At 35.8% G+C, this 21,444-nt stretch overlaps 2 protein-coding genes across 4 annotated transcripts; both read left to right on the top strand.

The window, feature by feature from the left end:
* The first annotated feature begins 5,114 nt into the window (after positions 1–5,114).
* On the top strand, positions 5,115–13,438 carry Sclp (leucine rich repeat containing protein 20 sclp). Of its 3 annotated transcripts, XM_089732771.1 has the most exons (5): positions 5,308–5,448; positions 7,897–8,033; positions 11,351–11,494; positions 11,829–11,996; positions 12,184–13,438. In XM_089732771.1, exons 2-5 carry the CDS (start codon positions 7,934–7,936, stop codon positions 12,348–12,350), a joined length of 579 nt encoding a protein of 192 aa, XP_089588897.1. In that variant the 5' UTR covers positions 5,308–5,448; positions 7,897–7,933; the 3' UTR covers positions 12,351–13,438. The 3 variants fall into 3 exon arrangements, with proteins under 3 accessions (XP_028033451.1, XP_089588897.1, XP_028033452.2); XM_028177650.2 differs by lacking the exon at positions 7,897–8,033 and having other exon boundaries at positions 5,115–5,448; XM_028177651.2 differs by lacking the exons at positions 5,308–5,448; positions 7,897–8,033 and adding an exon at positions 10,470–11,015.
* A 3,806-nt stretch (positions 13,439–17,244) lies between these two features.
* Positions 17,245–18,017, top strand: LOC114245474 (ATP synthase F(0) complex subunit k, mitochondrial-like). The gene is made up of 3 exons (XM_089732772.1): positions 17,245–17,391; positions 17,511–17,598; positions 17,863–18,017. The coding sequence occupies exons 2-3, from the start codon at positions 17,512–17,514 to the stop codon at positions 17,935–17,937; spliced, it is 162 nt and encodes a 53-aa protein (XP_089588898.1). The 5' UTR covers positions 17,245–17,391; position 17,511; the 3' UTR covers positions 17,938–18,017.
* Positions 18,018–21,444: the final 3,427 nt, after the last annotated feature.

A 21,444-nucleotide genomic window follows, 5' to 3' on the forward strand; every position in this document is an offset into this window, starting at 1 on the left:
AGTCCCACTGCGGAAAAAAAACCATGATATCCATCGTCAGACGGCCACGATGCCTGGTTAGCTGTTTTTCGTTATTTTTTCCTACAGTAATTTTTGTTTATATTTTATTGCATAGACGTGTGGACGAGCTCACAGCCCACCCGGTATTAAGGGGTTACTGAAGCCCATAGACATTTACAACGTAAATTCGCCACCCACCTTGAGATATAAGTTCTAAGGTCTCAAGTATAGTTACAACAGCTGTCCCACTCTTCAAACTGAAACGCATTACTTCTTCACGGCAGAAATAGGTAGAGTGCTACCCATGAATCAGCTCGCTGAGTTTCTCGCCGGATCTTCTCAGCGGGTCGCGATTCCGATCCGGTAGTGGATTCATTCGCGAAGCAGCTACTCTTGAGCTGTTAGGTCTCCTTCGGAGGCGCTCGGGTAGCTGTTAGAAAATCCCACCCCTCCTGGCTGAGCCTTTACTCGCCCACCTGTCCTGGTGAAACTGGAAAGGCCTCCGGGCCACCAGTAATCCTTCAATCATAAAAAAAAAAAAAAGTTAGAGTGGTGTTACCTACCCGTGCGGACTCACAAGTGGTCCTACAACCAGTAATTGCGCAAATAATAATTTTGAATTTTGATAAGTATCTACGTATTTCATGAAAAAAATTTGTACCCGCCTGCGGGATTCGAACACCGGTGCATCGCTAGATACGAATATACCGGACGTCTTATCCTTTAGGCCACGACGACTTCGACGGCTAAGTTTATTGCGTGCAGTATGAAATACATTCATATAATTAAAGCTATCTATGTTCGTTATCACGCAACTAAACTTGAATATTTCAAACTGTCACGAATTTCCCTAAACATATACATATTAAAATTACTAGTGATGTACTACGTTAATCAAGAGTGACGCAGCTATCTATTTACTAATATTGTTTTCGTTTTTAAAAAAATATGTTGATCTATTTACACAAATAAAACACCCGATTGTCGCAAAAAACACGCGCATTATATTTGCGATCTATTAACATTAAACTTGTTTATAATGCGACCCTCTTTTTTGGCAAACGATCTTGATCGCCGTAAAATGATGTTAAACAAAATAACAGATTAGAACAAAATAAACATGTTTACAGTATTAACACGCAAAAAACATTCAGATCATAATTATTATTGTCGATGAAAACGAATCCTGAATTCAGCGTAATGAATTTAACTAATTCGCTCTTCATCAAAATTACCTTAACATTGAAAGAACAAAGTATATAGTTCATTACAAATAAGAGACTGACAAATCCAGTGGCAAAGTTCCCATCGAGATTTTTTACTATAAACAAAGAAAATCTGTTTATCGAGTTCACACGTTTAGGCAGACATGGCCTTTAATGCAAAAGCGTTAAGACTGATTTGGTACGAATGAATAACTGCGTCATATGTTCACCAAAGAAGCTGGCTCTTGTCCAGGTTTTCCTGAAATAGCACAAAGGATCGACCTCACTTTCACGTTGAAAAACTTCTGCGAAATGTCAGCGGTCGTGCGGTGCGCGGAAAATTTGGCACGTCATCGACCGCGTGTGCGTGAAACGCGTGGTCACTCGTCCGTTTACAACACGTTATAATAACGCTCGTGCAGCTCATATGCTAAATCACTTTCCAATTCAGTAGCTTTGTTAACATCTACGGACTATACGACGTTTATACGTACAAACAAAAGCGTGTGATTCCCCATCATGTTCCTTGAATGAGATCCTTTGTTTGTTGCAGCTTGGCTCTGCCCCTGGCATTGTTATAAGAGATACAGTTATAAGTATATACAGTTATAAGAGAAGAATGGTGAATGAACCCTCTACGGTGTTTCTCGAGCGCTATGACATGTCCTTCTTCAAACGAGGCTTGTGGAGAGTAGGTACTTAATGGTAGGCAGCGGCTTGGCTTTGCCCTCAGCATTGCTGAAGTCCATGGGCGACGATAACCACTCACCATCAGGTGGGCCGTGTGCTCGTCTGCCTACAAGGGCAATAAAAAAAAGTTTAAATTTTTAATTAAGAACTTTATTCGTATTTTATAACAAAAAAAAATAGAACATTATTATAAAAAGAAGCAAAACTCCGATGTACCGTTTTTTGAAAGAAAAAAATATGCTTTTAATGCCTATGTTTTAGAAATAAATTACGCGATAAATTGTAAACGTGTATTCCTGAAACTGGGTTATGCTACAAGAGGGAAATCACAGACTCGAGGACAGCGTATTAAAATTGCCGAATTAATAGACCATCTGCAAATTTAGTGAAGGTCAATCGTAAGAAAACTAAATTCCAAGAACATTAATAGTATTAACGTTAGTTTGTTTGCAAAAAGAATAAATAGTATGTGTTTTCATAAAAAAACAGAAAACTATAAATTTGGAATTGGGGGCTTTATATTATTTATTACCAAACTATTAACCATGATAGTTAACATTTTACCTAATATTACCAAATAAAAAGTTACTTTTAAATTACCGTGAAAATTTAACTATCCGTGGTGTTATCCAGTCTGTGGCATTTGGATTGTTTCCACTTTAACCACTTTTATCGTTTTCATATAACATATTCTTATATCTGTATCATTCTTTGCAAAAAAATTCAGGCTATAGTTTTTACTTCGGGCTATCAATGTCGGCTATTCTACCACGTTTTAAAAAAAGAGCCTTCTGGTATTTTGTTCGGGTGTAATTTTGTTATTCATTTTAAACTGCCTTCCCGACTAGAAATTTAAAATTTGAACATTGTTCCGAAACGCATGACAATGCACAAAAATGCTCAGAAAGAAGTTTTATACCTTATAAAGTTTGTTTTAAAAGTAACGTGGCATTTTTAGAACTTTTTTTTTTCATCATTTTTTTTACAATCATGAATAATTCAGGTAGGCCAAGATGGTACCAATATACAAATACACTATATACAATACTATATAATCGGTTCTGATTTTGGATCCTATTGTAAATATTATAATCGAGTCCATTTTGAAAACTACGCTATGTTTTCCATATTAATTTTCAGTAAATAAATAGTTGCATGCGAACATTAACAGAAGTGCCCCTGTGGATACCTATATAGTTCTGGCAAATGTTCAAGGTTCAGACTCTTTGAAATTTGCGTCTCTGTTTGGCTGAAATACGGCTAGACTTAGCAAGCTTGTCGGCATGTAGATTTTTTCTCTTGTAGACGTCATTTTGACGATTACACGAGTAAAAGATGATTGACAATTCAGTGTATTTTTTTTCCGTATCACATGAGCAAAATATTTACCTATCATTATAAGGCTCCATGATGATACATAATCGTCATTAATTTGTGAAAATATAACCTCGAACGAGAATATTAGAAAATAGTTGTTATCAATAAAGACAAAAGCCATGTTAAAACCTTTTTTTTAATTTACGGGGTATAATAACTATTTGTATTTAATTAATGTCCAGATAAAATCAATAATATTATTGAAAATTGCTCTTCAAGTTTCCTGAGTTAAACATCTCCTTGTATGTCAAAATAGCATAACCCACATAGGGTTTACCGTTAGTTTAATGAATCTTGATCGCCGTATCATATTCATTCATATATGTATATCTATACTAATATTATAAAGAGGAAAGATTTGTTTGTTTGTTTGTATTGAATAGACTCCGAAACTACTGAACCGATTTGAAAAATTATTTCACTGTTTGGAAGCTACACTATTCCTGAGTGACATAGGCTATAATCTTTTTTTGAAAAAAGTAGGGATCCTTACTAAAACTCCAATAATGTAACCCAAGGTGTAAAAAAATACCTAAAATATTCTTTATATCGCGTGCCCTTCGAAAACTATTGATGATAGAATAAAATAATCAACTAGGACTTTGTAGAACCCATTATTATTTACAAAAAGTGTCGCGACAGCATATGTCTGACTATTATAGTTATGCCGCAATAAGTACTCTTTTATTTAAAAAAAATAAAACAACGACATTAAAATTTTTGTTAAAGACCCGAGCGGAGCCGGAGCGAGCCGCTAGTTAGTGATAAAATGATAATTTGTCTGTTTATCACTGTACGATGCACAGAAGTCTAACTGACCTTAGTTTCGCGGCGTTTATTATGAATTCAGCTGTCGCGTCTCATTTGGGCAACGATGAAAACAATCCTAACACTTACTATAAAGAAAACAACGAGTCCTTGACTGGACCGTTACAAATGAATTAAAGTTCCCACCGACCTGGGATCACTTGATTTCAAAAATAACGAACTGCGACTGTTTCATATACAAGGTCGTGACAATTATCCAAGTTTCTACAATATTTTTATTACAAATCATGATGTGTATAAATTATCTACGTAGCTTTCCATGTTACTTTCCCCTACGATATTGTTTCAGTCATATAATAAATTGAAGAATGTGCTTGAAGTGAATCCGCAATCCATTGCAATCAACATGGACACGGATTATGATATAGTACTTTGCTAATCAGAACGGAAAATCGCGTTTTAGCTTTTCGTATTAATTATTCAACTTCAAAACTATACGATGACCGACAAACAAAGCCTATTTAATAACAGAAACAAAAATCCACAATACTTTTCACCACTGTTCCTATCGTGTCTACGTCTCATAAAATTACTTATTTGTGAAAAAAAACTAAGCCCCATTCTAGTTTTTATTTATTGCATAGATGGGTGGAGGAGCTCACAGCCTATCTAGTGTTAAGTGGTTACCGGAGCCCATAGATATCTACAACCTAAATGCTGCCACCCACCTTGAGATAGGTATAAGTTCTAAGGTTTCAGTATAGTACAACGGCTACCCCGCCCTTCAAACTGAAACGCATTACTGCTTCACGGCAGAAACAGGCAGGGTGGCGTTACCTACCCGTGCGGACTCAAAAGAGCTCCTACCACCAGCGGCTTATTCCTAAGTTTTTTTTTCCTTAATAGATTTATTCTGAATTGAATCCCTTATTTTCCGCATTCGTTGACGGACAACATGCGTCAACTACGCAGCAGACAGTGCGAGCGAGACGCGCTATTGTTGTTATTGCCGTCTCGTTTCTCGACCATGCTTCTTTGTTTTGGCAACGATATAAAGGCAGGCCGCGGAAGCCGAGCTCGAATTTTACCAGAGTGCAGCCGTAGACCCGCAGGCGTTTTGCGTTTCGGTGCGGCGGTAGATGGGACATTTATTATACTTTAATTTCTTTCACGTGAAAGATTTTGACAGCAGTGACCTCTTAGACTGAGGAGTTGTGCAGTGACTGTTTGTATTGTAGTGCAGTGATGCGGCCTCCCACGGAATATGACAGCGGTGCGCGCTTGCCCGCCGAAGCCGAGGAGCACGATCCTAGGGCGCCGGCGATGATGATCTGCGCCAGGCTTGCCGGGAGAGCTATCATCAGGGTGGTCGGACGTTGCGAAGATGCCCAAGAGAATAGTCAACTCGGTGCGTTCACTTTAATTAAACGTTTGTCACTTCGGCTGTAACATACACAACAAAGAATTTGAAGATGAACGTATTTTACTAAGATACAAAATTAACTTCTCCGTTTTAAGATTCATTAATAAAATTAAATAAAGCACATTGACTAATCGATATGCAGCGAAATTAGAATTAATAATAATAATAAATGTTTACCAACAACAACACAGGTACAGTGTCAAAGTAAATTCAGTCCGTAATTGTAACAATCTTATCACAGAAACGACGTAGTTTTGATAACAGAGCGCGCCAGTAGGTGAACCCTAACTCAAAACTAGAACACACAATATCGGAGATATATTTTAATTAGCTGTCCCAAACAATACTACACAATGCAATAGAACGATTGTGACATATAATTCGCACGTACGTATTATATAATGTTGAATCTAATCGTTTTCTCTCATGGACAAGATGCACACGAAAACGTATATATTTTTTTTTTCGTTAAAAACTAGGACGAATCTTCAAGGAAAAATTTTTACGTTTTCAACACATACATTTTGTTTTACTAATTTTGTACAAGAACAAGGCATGTTCTGATCTACAAAAAAGTTCAACTTTTCACTTTACAAAGGTTTCGTTTGAATGTTTAAGTAACCTTTTTTACAATATTTTTTATTATCTATATTATTTAAAAATAGCAATAACAATATTTCGGTAAATAGGACTATTACGGTACGATAGGCATAGCGGCTTATAAAATAAAGAATACTTACAAAAAATCTATTCAGTATAAAAAAAATATTATAATTTAATAATATTCTTCTTTATGAATTTTCTGGTCATATTATAAATTGGTATCAGAAACTGAATGTCTAAAGATGTTTAAGCAATTTAGGTAAAAAGTATAACGATTTAGCATTTTAACATAAAAAAGGTTTCATCAAAACCAAGCAATTTTCGCAAACTGTCCAAACCGATGCATATAAATCTTAAAATAAAAATCTAAATATCAGTTGGAGCCCTGAACCTTTTAATATGCCTCATAATAAGCCAAATAATGACGAAAACCATGCTTTATACATGATTTGGTTTCAATTTCATGTATCATTTTGATATAATAAAATAAAAAATCACTGCCTATGAACTAATAACAATGACCGTGATCTTATGACCATAACCATCAGTGACTTCCTTGGAACATTTTAATGTTTAACTCAAAACAACCCACTTAAATTAAATTAATGTTTACGCAAATACCAACTTATTAACCGAATTTGAATAGTAATTTTGACACCGAAATTCAGTACGAAGAATCTTAACAATTAGAATCAAAATCGTTAACGGAATGTTTGTGCTACTTTTAATGAAAATTCAAAATAATTCGATAACGCTTACTTAAAAATTATATGTTTCTCCATTGGTACTTTCGTCAAAATAAAAATAACGAATACATTAGCTAAAAATCAGTTACAGTGTCCTACTTAATAATATTATTGTCCGTTCCAATCTTTTTTATTATTGCTGTTCATGTCGTCAGTAGGTACTTTCTTTACGCGATACTGTTACGTTTCAATCTTTAGGACACCACGGAGGAACCGCAAGAAGTCCGTATTTTCGATAATTAACAACTAAAACTACAACCTTACTATTTAAGTTTTAAGGTCCAATACAGAATGACTTTGAAATGTATAATTACGCGAAATATGCTTTTACGTAACTTAAATGAGTCTTGCGTTCGGCTTTCGTAAACGAAGATATCGTGTAAAAATTGTGAAACTATCCGAGGCCACGACTAACACCAACAGTCTGGCCTTTGTTACGCGGATTAATTTCATTTGTGCTTAATTAAGTCCCTGTATGATACACAATCACTTTATGCAACAAATACCAAGAAATGTAATGCTATTGGACTCGGTTGGTATAGTTAAGAAATTAACTTGAAATGTAAAACTACTGTCTTTCCGAATAAATGCGTTCACTCTTTTTAATGATATTGTCAAACAATTTAGTAAATATCACACGGTGTCTCTATAGAAAGTCGTCTTCATACAATTTATATCATGTCCTGTCCTGGTGAAACTGGAAAGGCCTCAGGGCCAACAGAAATCTATCAATTAAAAAAAAAAAAAAAAAACAATTTATATTTTTGCCAATATTAACGTAAACTAATTGCTGCACGCACTCGTACGCGTACTACCTACCTACTATTTCTATTACACATTTACATATAGTCGGTATAATAGAATAGAAAATGTTATATGAAAATATTGCAAAAGTATAACTGTCTATAGTTGTATTACAAAACTATAGTCTAGTTAGATATAGAATAGATTAGACGCTAAAACTTACTTAAAATAATTCGGATCGAACTTGCTTAAGGAAAAAAAAAAAAAGTCTACAATATGAAATACTTATACGGACGATTAATAGTCTTCATTGTTCGCATCGACTGTCGGCTCCCGGAAGACAACGGCGGCCGGCGGCAGGCGGAAGGCAAAGAAGCATGTCTATTCCGCACTCCGAGACATGTGCTCTCCATTCCGTGGTTTATATCTACTGTTCGTCGTATAAAACGCTATTTAAAGAACGGATCCTTTGTTTAAGTGAGTATTTTGTTTTCAAAATACTAAATTATAGAAAGTCAATTATGAGTAGGTACCGCTCTATTACCTAATCAACAATATTCGACTTTTTAATCAAATGTACTTACAAGTATATAACACGAAATACAAAAGAAACATCCTTGATTTAATTTCAATATCTTGTATTTTAGAACGAGCTTAAAAACGGAGGACCTCAGCGCGAGTCTAACTAGGATAGTGAACAGTTCCGTAGGCAGAAAACTCTGCCAAAAAAGTACATAGACGAAATATGAAATGCTAATAATCTCCGAGTTAATGTGTTGGAAATAAAGACAGATGGGACAAAATTATCTGTTGCTTTTCTACTTTACTGGTTTACGGAATTCTGAAAAAGAAATTCTAATTTAGTTCATTTAGACAGACAGGAAAGACGAATGCGAGTTGTAAACAGCTTGCAGAATGCACCCATTCGGTACTCGCCACGAATACTCGTCCGTTCTTCACGTAATTTAGGATTTTAGCACGAATCAAAGGATTACATTATTGATTCTTTAAGCTGCGAATGCTTAAAGTGTTCACATAGTTGTCGTTATTCAGTTAACTCGGTAACTTTGTCGAACGGATGAAAATGAATTGGACGAACGATTTTTTCAATGAGGTTCCACAGAAGGAAACGTCGTTACAAGTTTCCTTTTTTTTTGTGAATATGTCTGCAAGATCTACATATCTACGTGGTCGTAGTCGCGCACCAATTGTTTGCCAATAATCTAAATGTCAATGTTCTAAAAGTCCAGTGTACCAGGACTTAAATCCTTGCCAATAATGACCAAGACGTATTCATGAACAGCTTTGACAATAAATGAAATACTACATCATGTCAAAACAAACAACTAGAGAGCTTTTTCCGTAAAATTTGTCATTTTCTCTTTAATACATCATCTAGGGCAGGTGAGCCGGCTTGCGCACTTTGCAGCTGTGTTGTCTGTTTCTACCACGAAGCAGTCATACGTTCAAAATTCAAGGAGGATGAGAATCGTTTTATGATCAAGGTATACAAGTTGATCTCGACAACAGCAATTATTTATTTTATACCATAAACGGTGTTCTCCCGCGCCGCTCGTACTGTTGTGACAGTAGGATATAAAATAATATATGTATAATAAGTATATTTCCTTGTCGTGGAGGTAAGGAATGATTCATTGTGTTGAAATTGTGGATTAGTTAATAACACATATCTTTTTCGACATGATAATACTTTCTTTGTTATTAGCTGAACGAAAACATATTAAATGACGGTCAGACGAACTCACAGCGCACCTGGTTTTACTAGGGCCCATAAATAAAGTCTATACCGCGAATTTAGCCGTCGTGTTTGATATTTGAGATCGAAATCTTTGTTGCATTTGAATAGTAGTTACAAATTATATTTGGATCAAGATAAACAGGATTACCTACCTTATTATATATATAATTTGATACACCTTGCTCTTATCTCCTAACATTACAAAGTCATAGATGTTTTAGCTGGAACGCGAGGAGCTAAGTTGTGTGAATTGTTTTATTTTGTTAATTTGATATTTCTATAGGTTCATGCAAACAAATGCGCCCCGTTTAGAAATACAACCGAAGAAAGAACAACCGTTACATGAATAACAATAAATATAAAAGCAGACAGTAGTCACCTTACTGCAGTTGACGGTCAATCTTTACGAATTTCACAATGGATATAAACATAGCATCAATTAAATTCTACCTTACTAACACTACCACTGCTTTATAATGCTAAATTGACAGTTTTTTTTTCTTCTAGATATGTATATAAGTTCAACATCATGAGTAAGCTCTTAGTAAAGTTTCAGTATTTTACAGAGAAGCTATCTCGTTTCAATTCACACCCACGGAGTTTCTCACCGGATCTTCGCAGTAGATAGCGTTTTTGATCCGGTGGTAAATTCTAAGTTATAATAATAATAGTAGGGAGGGCCGCTCAACCATCGACGCGGTGATGTGCGTGCGCGCCCTCGCTGATGAGGCTGTCGGCCAGGGCGGGGTTGCACTGGCGGTGTCCCTGGATATCGCCAACACGATCAACACCCTGTCCTGGCCGCTAATCGCTGGATGCTAGAGTATCACGGCGTTCTGCGTATCTTCGTCGGCTGATCGGGTCCTACCTCGAGAACAGAAAGTGTGCTCTAGACACGGTGGGGCCGGCCGCGCGTCGTTGGAATAGCTCCTTTAGCTGTCAACTATTACGTAGAAGAAAAAAAAACAACTCATCCAGCACTTAGAGTGCTATCTTATTTAATTTCATTTTATTCTATTTCTTCTCCCTTTTCACGTACAACGGTACAATACATGTGGCTTCAAGCTTTGGTTGGCTGCGTGACAAATTTGAATATATGAACTATCTTTCCTTAGCCTACCTAATAGAAAAATCAGACGAATAATTTGACAATTAAAGTCGTTCTAGTGTCAATTTGACGAGTATTGTCAAAAGTACCAATTCATAAAAATCAACAAGTTAACACAATTATTTGAGGAATAAAAGTATATAGAATCGGAGAGTAAAGTATTATTCATGGAAACCAAAAATAGTAATAAAATATTAAAGTAAAAACAAGAGCTACTACTTTACTTTACTTATATAAAGTATTCTTTAGTTACCTTTTTTTACCTAATGTTCATACTTATATTATATACTCATTGTTATTTCAAAATTGGATACTTAATAAAAACGTATTGTTTTACTCAACAATAAAATGAGTAAATAATTATTTAATACATGTCCGTTAAATAGAATAGAAAATTATAATTAAAACACCTACGCAAAACTGAATCTCCTAATCCAGACTATTAGACACGTTTATTAATAGATGTAGCACACATCGGTGCCTCTGTGATTCAGTTTGTGGTTACCATTAAGCTACTGTGGTTCAACTATGGCTTTAGCAGTTACACGTGTGATTTTAAGATGTGAAGATGCCCAAGAAACACAAATTTTAGGTAATCGAAGTTAATAATGCCACGAAATGTTTGTCTACTCTTATTTTACTCACATCTTATATAATGCTTCAGACAATTTGTATTTACTAATTGGAGACAATTTATATACAATGAGTTAGATAAAGTCAATAAGTGTTAGTGACTATTTACTGTCACATGAGCTGATGGTCTTTGAAAGCAAAAAAGTAATTAAGTAATATAGGTAATATTTATGCCGCTTTGTTTTCACTGTTCCACTTTATTACTTTCATATTATTCTATATTCAAACAATTATTACTTTAATCTTTTAGATTAGTTCTGAACAATTGTTTAAATTAGTCTTTATTATTTGCAGATCTATCAGAGTGTCAGCTGATGCAAGTTCCAGATGCAGTATATCACCTAATGAGACACACAGAATTGAAAAGTTGTGATCTCAGTGGGAATGTCATCACTAAAATACCTCCCAAATTTGCAGTCAAGTTTAGTCTGATTACAGGTACAATAAATATTTATTACAAAAAAAGTGAAATAAAAATTATTTATAACCATTTTATAATTTTTTTAAACAGTTAAAAATATTCTAAACAGAACCCAAACAAAATAGAGTTACCATTAAATGTTCAATAATTTTCTTCCGTAAGGTCTAAAACATTATCTTCCTGGCGTCGATAAACCTCAATACTATTGCTAAGGGCTGTGGCCTCCCTTAATTACTCACTCGTGGACTATCCAGTGCCCTGTGAGTAGAGCGTATCTGGTCCAACCAGTCCATTGGGCTTCTGCCTTTGGGCCTTCTTCAGCATAAAAATAACATAAATAAATTCTTACAGATCTCAACCTATCAAACAACCAAATGGCCAGGCTGCCCGATGAGCTGTGTACACTTGCTTGTCTACAGCGATTGGACATCTCACATAATACATTCGTAGCTTTACCTCACATAACGTTCCAGTGTCCAAGTCTGCACACATTGCTCGCACATCACAATCAAATTATTGGTACTTGATTTATTTTGTTTTAAAGAAATTCTTGAAAGGAAATTTCTGTGTATAGAATTTAAACATAGAACTTTTTATCAGATAATAGAAATGCCTAATAGATAAAATTGTATAAAATCTTAAAAAACATATTTAAAGCAAAGACACTGGGAAAAAAAACACATTTTTATAACTTTGATTTTTACAGAAGTTGATGTGGACAGATTAGCAAGATCTCAAGCCCTCGAATATGTAGATCTTAGTGACAATCCCATACCTGCACGGACACATGATGACCTGAAACAACTGTCACGGCCATCAGTAACTTTATCTGATAGACAGAAAGAAGACTGGGAAGAAGATCTCATACTCTAAGCAAAATTGGGCTTGCATTTTTGGCTGATAAATAATTCTACGAGTCAAAATGTTGTGCAATAATTTAAGTGGTCCTAAATAAGCTGTGATCTATCCATTAGAGATGAGAAGATAGGTAATTAAACTGTATGGTTTAACAGAAGGTGATATTATTGAGCTATGTAGGTCAATAAGTTCATTCTTGACACTTCCATGGCCATGGAAATATATCATAATTACTGAAATGAAATGTCACCTTCAAAAGATCATGGTAGTGTCACTAACGAATTTATTTATAGCAATTAATCGCTCAAATAGATATGTGTCGTTCGTTCAATTTTAGAGATTCAGATCAGTACTGACCTGTTGACTAAATGATCCGGTTCGTACGACCCGTTCAGTCGAACGAACGACTAAGCGAGACGGGCGCGGGGCGAGACGCGGCAACCCGATATAACCCGAATGACCGTCGTACTCGTATGGTTCTTTTCTTCTGATTCGTAGGTTTTGTGTTAAACGAGTCGATTTAGTGAACGACTCATATTTTTTGAAGTGACCCTATCGTTCGCGCGGAATTTGAGACCCGGGTCGTTTGACTCGTTCGTTCGCGAACGACACATATCTACGCTCAAATCATTTTAACTAATATAGAAATTGTTTTGAATCACTAAATTCGAAAAATTGATAATTACAATTTTGACACATTTTGTATATTTTTAATAGGTACCTACTGTTTGGATGGTTATTAAATTGAAATAAATATATCTCTATGTATGAAATACTAGTCCATCATTTAGAGATTAGTTTCCAATGTATTTGGAATAAATAGATATTAAGAGATTACATAAATATTGATAATTATGGTGCTATGCTATCTTGAAGTGCGTTGTGTTGCGCGTGTTTGTTAACATTTGTACAATAGTTTTATTGAAATACTTTTTCTATTAAACTTTGAACTATGTGATTAAAAATGAATTATGACCAGTGATGTTTCCCAAAGAAATCGGAATATTGTTATACCTATCCAAAAGGGTGGGTATGTTTTCTTATTTTTTTTTTTATAATATCATGGATTGGTAATTAAATAAGCATTTTCATTAATGCTTCAATTAATGTATTTTATTTTTGTACATAAATCCTTCTTTATGCCTTTTAAATACCATCGATGGCTAGCCTACAAGAGACCCTAATATAAAATATACCAGAAATATATAAATCCTTATCGTAGTATAAATAGGACGTTCTTTATTACGGGAGGTCTCAATATGACGGAGCGGAAAGAAAGCACTTTTATAATAAGCAGAGATGTGAAAAGTAATGAATTTCTAATTATGGAGGGTAAAGATAAGGGCAGCTGTCTTAAATGGGGAACGAGATAAAAATCTGTCCAGCTGTTCAGTGTGCTTAGTACGAGGTTATATATAATCTTCTCTATGGTGCGAGTGTTCTCGATCGCGTAAAAATGTACTGTTTGTATGCAGTTGGATCAACGCCCCTAGCGGCAAACGTTCGAACTCCATATAAATTTGAATTAGCTTTTATGCTATCGGGAACGTTAAAAAACTCGCACCAAGCGCACAGCTCTAGTGAAGCAAGTGGTATAATATGAACATAGTTAAACTTAATATTTATGAGATAGCAGTTTTCAACGGAGTGAAGTGTGCTGATTTGAAAATTTTGGTTTACTTTTGGCGCCAGTGTGCATAGTGCGAGTTTCTTAATGTTCTCGATAGCGTAAAAGTTAAGCCAATTTTATATGCAGTTGGAACAACGTCCCTAGCGGCAAACGTACGCAAACGATCCCATTCCATACAAATATGAATTATGAGCTAACTTTTACGCTATCGAGAACGTTAAAAAACTCGCGCTAAGCTTAGAGATCTAAAATAATACCACTCACTAAGGTGGCGCCACTCTAATTGATCGCTATTTGATAAACATTTTTTCATACGTAGAGAGCCTGTTTTTACATACCCGACCCTGTGGACCGAATGGTCGACGTCGCCCTAAACACCCGACCGTAGGTTTTGTTCTGTAATTTTGGCTATTAAAAATAGTTCATACTCTTTCACATAAGGCAATAGAACACTGAAGTATGAAACCTTCTATGCATTAGAGGAATATACCAAAAAGTCAATGAATGACATCATTTATGTCATTGGTTACATACTTTTGGATGACATTATTAAATAATTAATTGTAGAAATTCATCTGCATCAGAATCATTCTGGCAGCTTCAATCCGGACCCTTTGGTTTTATCCTCTGTTTTTTTCATTTCAAAAAGAGAAATCAAAACATGGCTGGTCACGGAGTAGAGGACGATCCAAGTTTAAAAGGACTCAGCAGATATTTTAATAGTCAAACAAACAGAGGACGCGCTAATGTATGTACTATTTATTCTATTAAGGTCTATAATTGAAAATAACTTGAATTTTGAGAAGGGATCAATTTTCTGCAACATTGCGCCTCTTTTACATGAAGTGGGAATTTTCATTTTTATTTGCCCTCGCGGCTCCTTAAGGCATTTAATAATTATAGTTAAAAAAAATTTGACAAGTCAAGGAAGAAATTTTGTACAGGAATGCGAGAAAATAAGTTTCATAATCGTTTCCTTTTGATTTTCACAGACATCTAAATTAACGATGGGCCTTATTGCATTATATTTTGTGTATTACAAGATGTTCAAAGCAAAACCCAAATCACAAAAGTAGAAACAATGAGTGGTAAGTCTTGCTAAGATATTTTCTTGGGTTTTCGCCTGTCATAGACATACTACAAACTACTTCTCTGGTGTAATCATGCTTTGTCGTCCATGAACACAAACACTGTTAATTATTCGAAACGTCAAAAATAGTTAACTCGAAATAACAAACACGATATTAAACTGTAAAAGTATGTAGTTTAATTAATTACTTATAAGTCGTCGTGGCCTAAAGAATAAGATGTCCGTTGCATTCGTATCTAGCGATGCAACGGTGTGCGAATCCCGCAGGCGGGTACCAATTTTTATAATGAAATACGTACATACTTGACAAAGGTTTACGATTGACTTCCACGGTGAGGGAATAACATCGTGTATTAAAAAATCAAACCCGCAAAATTATAATTTGCGTAATTACTGGTGGTAGGATCTCTTGTGAGTCCGCACGGGTAGGTACCACCACTCCGCCTATTTCTGCTTTGAATCAGTATTGCCTTTCGGTTTGAAGGGTGGGGCAGCCGTTGTAACTACTGAGATCTTAGAACTTATATCTCAAGGTGGGTGGTGCATTTACGTTGTAGATGTCTATGGGCTCCAGTAACCACTTAAAACCAGGTGGGCTATGAGCTCGTCCACCCATCCAAGCAATAAAAAAAAAGCTTCCTCCCATATGAGACGGTACCTCTTACCTCTACCCTCCATAGTTTCGACAATAGAGAGGACAGAGCTGATAACCCCATTATTACTGATATGATGCCGTAATGAGGGCAATGTTTAAATGCGAAATAATTTACAAAATAAAACCGATCATAGCCGGTACTTATTTCGTAGTAACGATTAAATTAATAGGTGTTCCAACGAGAAAGGTAAAGATATCTTACCATATAGCCTAATCTTTTACATTATTTTTTTTTAATGAAAAATAATAATATGGAGGGAAATGAGGTCGATTAATTTGAGATCTTACTCAATTGGTATGAAATTAAATGAAATTAAATGAGTTGTGAAGAAATTTTATCTCAGTAAAATGATGATTATTTATTGAGACATGACCCGATTCTGCAGGATAGCCGTCGGAGCACCATGGTTCCAGAGGAACGTGGACCTCCACGATGACCTGGAACTCGACCCCGTCAGTAAGTATCTACAGTCGGCATCGCTGCGCCACTTTGAAAAGACGGCACGACATGAGAACCCTCTTGTCGTGGCCGCTGGAAACTACATACCCGATCCTGTAGACCGAATGGTAAACCGTCGACGTCGCCCAAAGCACGTCATCACGGATCCTCCTGATCCATCAACGGTGCTTTTAGGCAATACAAGCACCGGTCACCGTCCTCGTCGAACCCGTCGCTTGCGACGAAGGGCCCGACGAGCGAATTAACCCACAGACACAGCCCAATGAGTTTCTCGCCGGATCTTCTCAGTGGGTCGCGCTTCCGACCCGGTGGTAGATTCTGCGAAGCACTGCTCTTGCTAGGGCGGTGTTAGCAATTCTCCGGTTTGAGCCCCGTGAGCTCACCTACACAAGCTAGGGCAAGCTGAAATAGCCTCTCAAGGCTATCAGCACAGGTAGGGAAAAAAAAAAAAAAAAAAAAGAGACATGATCTGTGTACTTTTTGGAAAAAGTTATGTCGAACGGCTTTGTTTCATTTTAACCTGAAGAAATAATAAATAAACAAATTAAAAAAATTGACACAACTTCGTTCCTCGCGTTCCAGAAAGTCCTACGGATGTCGATAATCCCATTCTCACGGATCGTTTGGAACCTCTGGGTCTGCGGAGGGACTTCGGTTTCCTCTGTATTTTGTACCGTATGTTCCATGGGGAGTTCTCTGAGGAATTGTTCGAGATCATACCGTTATCTCATTTTTACCATCGCACCGCCCGTCACCGGAGTAGAGTTCATCCATACTACCTGGAGCCATTGCGGTCATCCACAGTGTGTTTCCAGAGGTCTTTTTTGCCACGTACCATCTGGCTATGGAATGAGCTCCCCTCCACGGTGTTTCCCGAGCGTTATGACATGTCCTTCTTCAAACGAGGCTTGTGGAGAGTATTAAGCGGTAGGCAGCGGCTTGGCTCTGCCCCTGGCATTGCTAAAGTCCATGGGCAACGGTAACCACTCACCATCAGGTGGGCCGTATGCTCGTCTGCCTACAAGGGCAATAAAAAAAACGTGTTGACAGATTTCGACATGTTCCAGGTGACTGTTTTTAATTTTAGCATAAATGTTTTGTCTCTTTTGCTTACTTTCGTAATCTAACAAGACTATCCTGCTGTCAAAATTGTCAAATTCTTCGCAACTCTAAATCCATTTTGCGGGTGTTGTGCAGTAATTACATAATTTTTCAAATCAGGTGATTTTATAATTAAAGTTCAATATAATAAAAGTCCACTAATAATATCATCATGTTATAGAAAAAACTCTGGTAAAAATATTATTGTGACTTAGTTTTAAATTTATACTTACCACCAGGATGGCCGGAGACTCTTCTGTCGATGAATCCCAGCTCAAAGGCTTAGCAAAATACTTCAACAGTCAGACAAACAGAGGAAGATTAAATGTAGGTTTTAAACATTATTTTATTTGAAATTGATGCAGCAAAGGCAAACTACGATTTGTAAGGTTATGTTGAATTCTAGTCAGTATTACTATCTGTTAGACCTAGAATCCCTTCAAGTCCAGAAGTATCTTAATTATTAGTAATATTCATTTAAAATTATCTTGAACTTCTTGTAATTCATAAAAGTTTCATTGACTATGTAAAGAATTTTCTTTAATATGTTTGTATATCAGCTTCGAAAGCACTTAATTTAATCTCTTTCAGACGGCCAGAGCCACATATGCAGTAATGGGAGCAGTCATCCTTTACTTCACACTGAAACCTAAATCCAAGAAATGAATTACAAGAAAAAATTATTAGCATGTTTCTGTAAGGGATTGTTAAGTTATATAGTACATAATTAAAATCATGTGAACAAATCCAATTTCTTTTAATAAGTAGTCATTAAAATTTTTATTCTTGGTAATTTAGTTAGGTTAAGCTACAGTTGGGGCACAGTCCAGTGCGTTGGTCCGATCAGGTTCACACTAGTCATGGACAAAATCACTCACCAAGAAGAAAAGAGATATATGTCTTTTTATTTACACAGGTGTTGGTCTTCTTTATTTAAAGTTCTCGTTTGTATTTATTTAAAAATCACAGTAATCAATTAGAAAAACAGTCAAACCTGGGTAAGTGAGAAAACTCTATAAGTGAGAGTAATAGCCAGGACCCGTCATTTTTAGCTCCTGAAACCTCTATTAGCGAGAAATAGAAACCTCTGTAAGAGAGAGTCGTTTTTGCCTCATGGACCTCCGTGAGTGAGACTGCTACTTATCTATACCTCTATAAGCGAAAGTTGAGCTTTATTTATTTATATTATTTAGGAGAAACAAATGACAAAACAAATTACAAATTTAACATCTGCTGTTTTATGACCCATTCTTAACTTTTGTGGAACTTCTTAACATTGTTTTTGTATTGTTTTCTCGTCAATATTGAACCTATTCTATTTCGTGGAACTAAATAACGTTGTTATTTATTTGATTTGTTTTCGAATGGACACGTGTCCCTGTGTACCGTCCTGTTTGTCGGACTTACTCAGTTTATCGTTAATCAATTGCGAAGGAAAGTTCTGTTCTGCATCATGTCAAAACGGAAAATTAAAGTACTGCCATTAAGTGATAAACTTAAAATAGTGAATGCGTTTGAATCCGGGAAATCGCGAAATGAAATTCAGAGGATGCATTAGCGAGAAACTCGGGTGAGTGAGAAACCTCTATAAGCAAGAATGAGATTGTGCTCCCTTGAACTCTCGCTTATCCAGGTTTGACTGTATACACAAATGAAACTAATTCCTTAACTTGAATATAAATTTGAATAATAAAGAAAACAATAATAACTATTTATTACAAAGAAACAAGTTGACTTGCCACAAGAAAATCACTATGAAAAAATATAAACAAAGAAAGGTTAAAAGATAATGTATATGATTACATTTAAACAAAATTAAACTATAAAACTATAGCAGTATAATTTATTACGACTTGCTACTATATTCGACCTTCTCATTCACTTACTACGTATGCGCAGTGCGTGGGCTAATCAGTAATCTTTCCTCTCACTCTCAGTCGGATCTACAGTCAATGTGTGAAATAGTCGTGAACTGTAGAGTTAAAAATATAAAGACACAACGCCAGTGATATACAGTTCTAATCTCTTTGCGTGGGATATATATCTTAAATTAATCACTCCTGAGTTACTCTGCTAGTCCACACCACCCTTGATTCCACCATCTGCTATGCTCTCCGAGTAGCCAAAGACAAGACGAGATGTCACTACATCGTGAAGACGAAACTCCTGTATGGAAGTGGTTACAACCCTCAGACATGAGGAGCACCACTGGTGGAGGGTGTCAACAGTATTCCAGAATATCCTAAATAAGTATTATATGTATTGCTGTATTGTTTTTGTAAAAGTTTGTGTAAAAGGTGATAATAATATCGACGGAAGAAAGCGAAAATTTTGTAACTTGAAAAAGCCAGCTTTATACCAAGTCCAATCCATATTTATACCAAGTACTTTATACCATAGACTAGGGTCGATAATTTTTAAAACAAAAAAAATATATTGTAGGATGAAACCCATTAGAAATGGAGGACAATATTATGAAAATGGAAGGAAAAATAATTTACGGGCGATCTGAGGTCGGGAAGGGGATAGGGGGGGGGCTTAAGGGTAAAAAACGGGTTTTCTCGATTTCCGGCAAAACTAAAAGTCCTATGGAAAAAGTCAAATGGCAAAGTTGTAGGTAATAAGAAGATCTAAAACTTTTGTATTTACACGTTTTTTCACATAACCTCAAAATTTATGTGAAATTAAAAAAACTACGTTTTTGGTTTTTTATTTTTATCTTTTTCAAAAAAAAAATCTTTTTCTCGACATTTGGTGAGAACTTACCTTTTTATGTCCCAAATACGCTGTAATTTATTTGATTAGAAATATTTATTTTTTCACCTTATTTTGATTATAGTTGATTATATTTATATTAACGGTAGATAGCGGCTTGGCTCTGCCCCTGGCATTGCTGAAGTCCATGAGCGACGGTAACCACTCACCATCAGGTGGGCCGTATGCTCGTCTGCCTACAAAGGCAATAAAAAAAAAAAAATAGAATTAATATCGAAAAAGAACCCTAATTTTCAATCGAAAATTCACCCGTCAAAATATCAGCTTTTTTCAAAAACTTGGTATGTTTTCTGTTCGTTGAAATCTCTAATTTCCGATAGTGAAAAATAATATATATGTTACTATAGTAAATCTGAGGAGGAGAATCTGCGGAGGATCGTTCATTGTGGCGGGCTATGGGAGAGGCCTACATCCAGCATTGGAGAGATACAGACTGATGATGATGATGATAGTAAATTTTCTCAGAAAATGCAAAAAATCGAAAAAAACTCGAATTCGAATTTTTTTTTTTAAATTATATATACAATTTTTTTATTTTAAAATTTACACTTTAATTACTCGAAAAACATAAGATTACATGTTACATTGATAAAAAAAAGGAAATCAAAATATACTACTATAATTAACAACCAAATAAGTTAATAAAATTAATATTTAACATTATATCGTTATTTTTTATTAACAAAAAGTCAAATCAAAATAATTTTACATAAATCAACTCACACAGTAGAATAGATCTTCCAATGCGCTTTAAGGAGGCACAGTTCCCAAGATACTGGCTACATTGCCTCGTTGGACAGCCAGACTCACTCTCTGTGCAAAGTACCAGCCAGCCAGCCTTAGCATCATGTGTAACCTCCTTCAAGCGTTTGGAGATTTCTGTTAAAAAATTCTTTGCTTCAGGGCCCCAAGGGCCCATCGTCTCAACCGCGAAAGGCAAAAAAGAATAAGAAGACCCCAAACCCGAATACTTCCGCTTTTTTGAAATTTCTGCTGAAGCTGCATCTGAACCGGGGCGGGAGGAAGTACCATCTAAGTGACAGGGAGCCATAGTATCCACACAAGTAGCATCCCATACCAGGCACCTACCAACTGACCATGGAATTAGCGTGACTCCATCGGGCCTTTTCTCATCTGACCTCAAAATTCCGATGGGTTCCAAGACAGCCGGAACATTGACTGATGACATATTTAACATTTAATATTTAACATCTACAATATTTGGAGAAAGTTGTCGAATCTTCTTTAAATTATATGACTAGATGCCTATTTATAACTATTTTTAGATAGCTTATATACCTGAGTGACCTACGAAAAGTTTTAGCCCATCAAAAGGTATTTGAAATATATGAAATATACATGAAAATCGGCCAAAAGTTAGTTAACTCTAAACTTGAT

The sequence above is a fragment of the Bombyx mandarina genome, chromosome 15 (genome assembly GCF_030267445.1).
Source record: "Bombyx mandarina strain Sakado chromosome 15, ASM3026744v2".
NCBI lineage: Eukaryota > Metazoa > Arthropoda > Insecta > Lepidoptera > Bombycidae > Bombyx > Bombyx mandarina.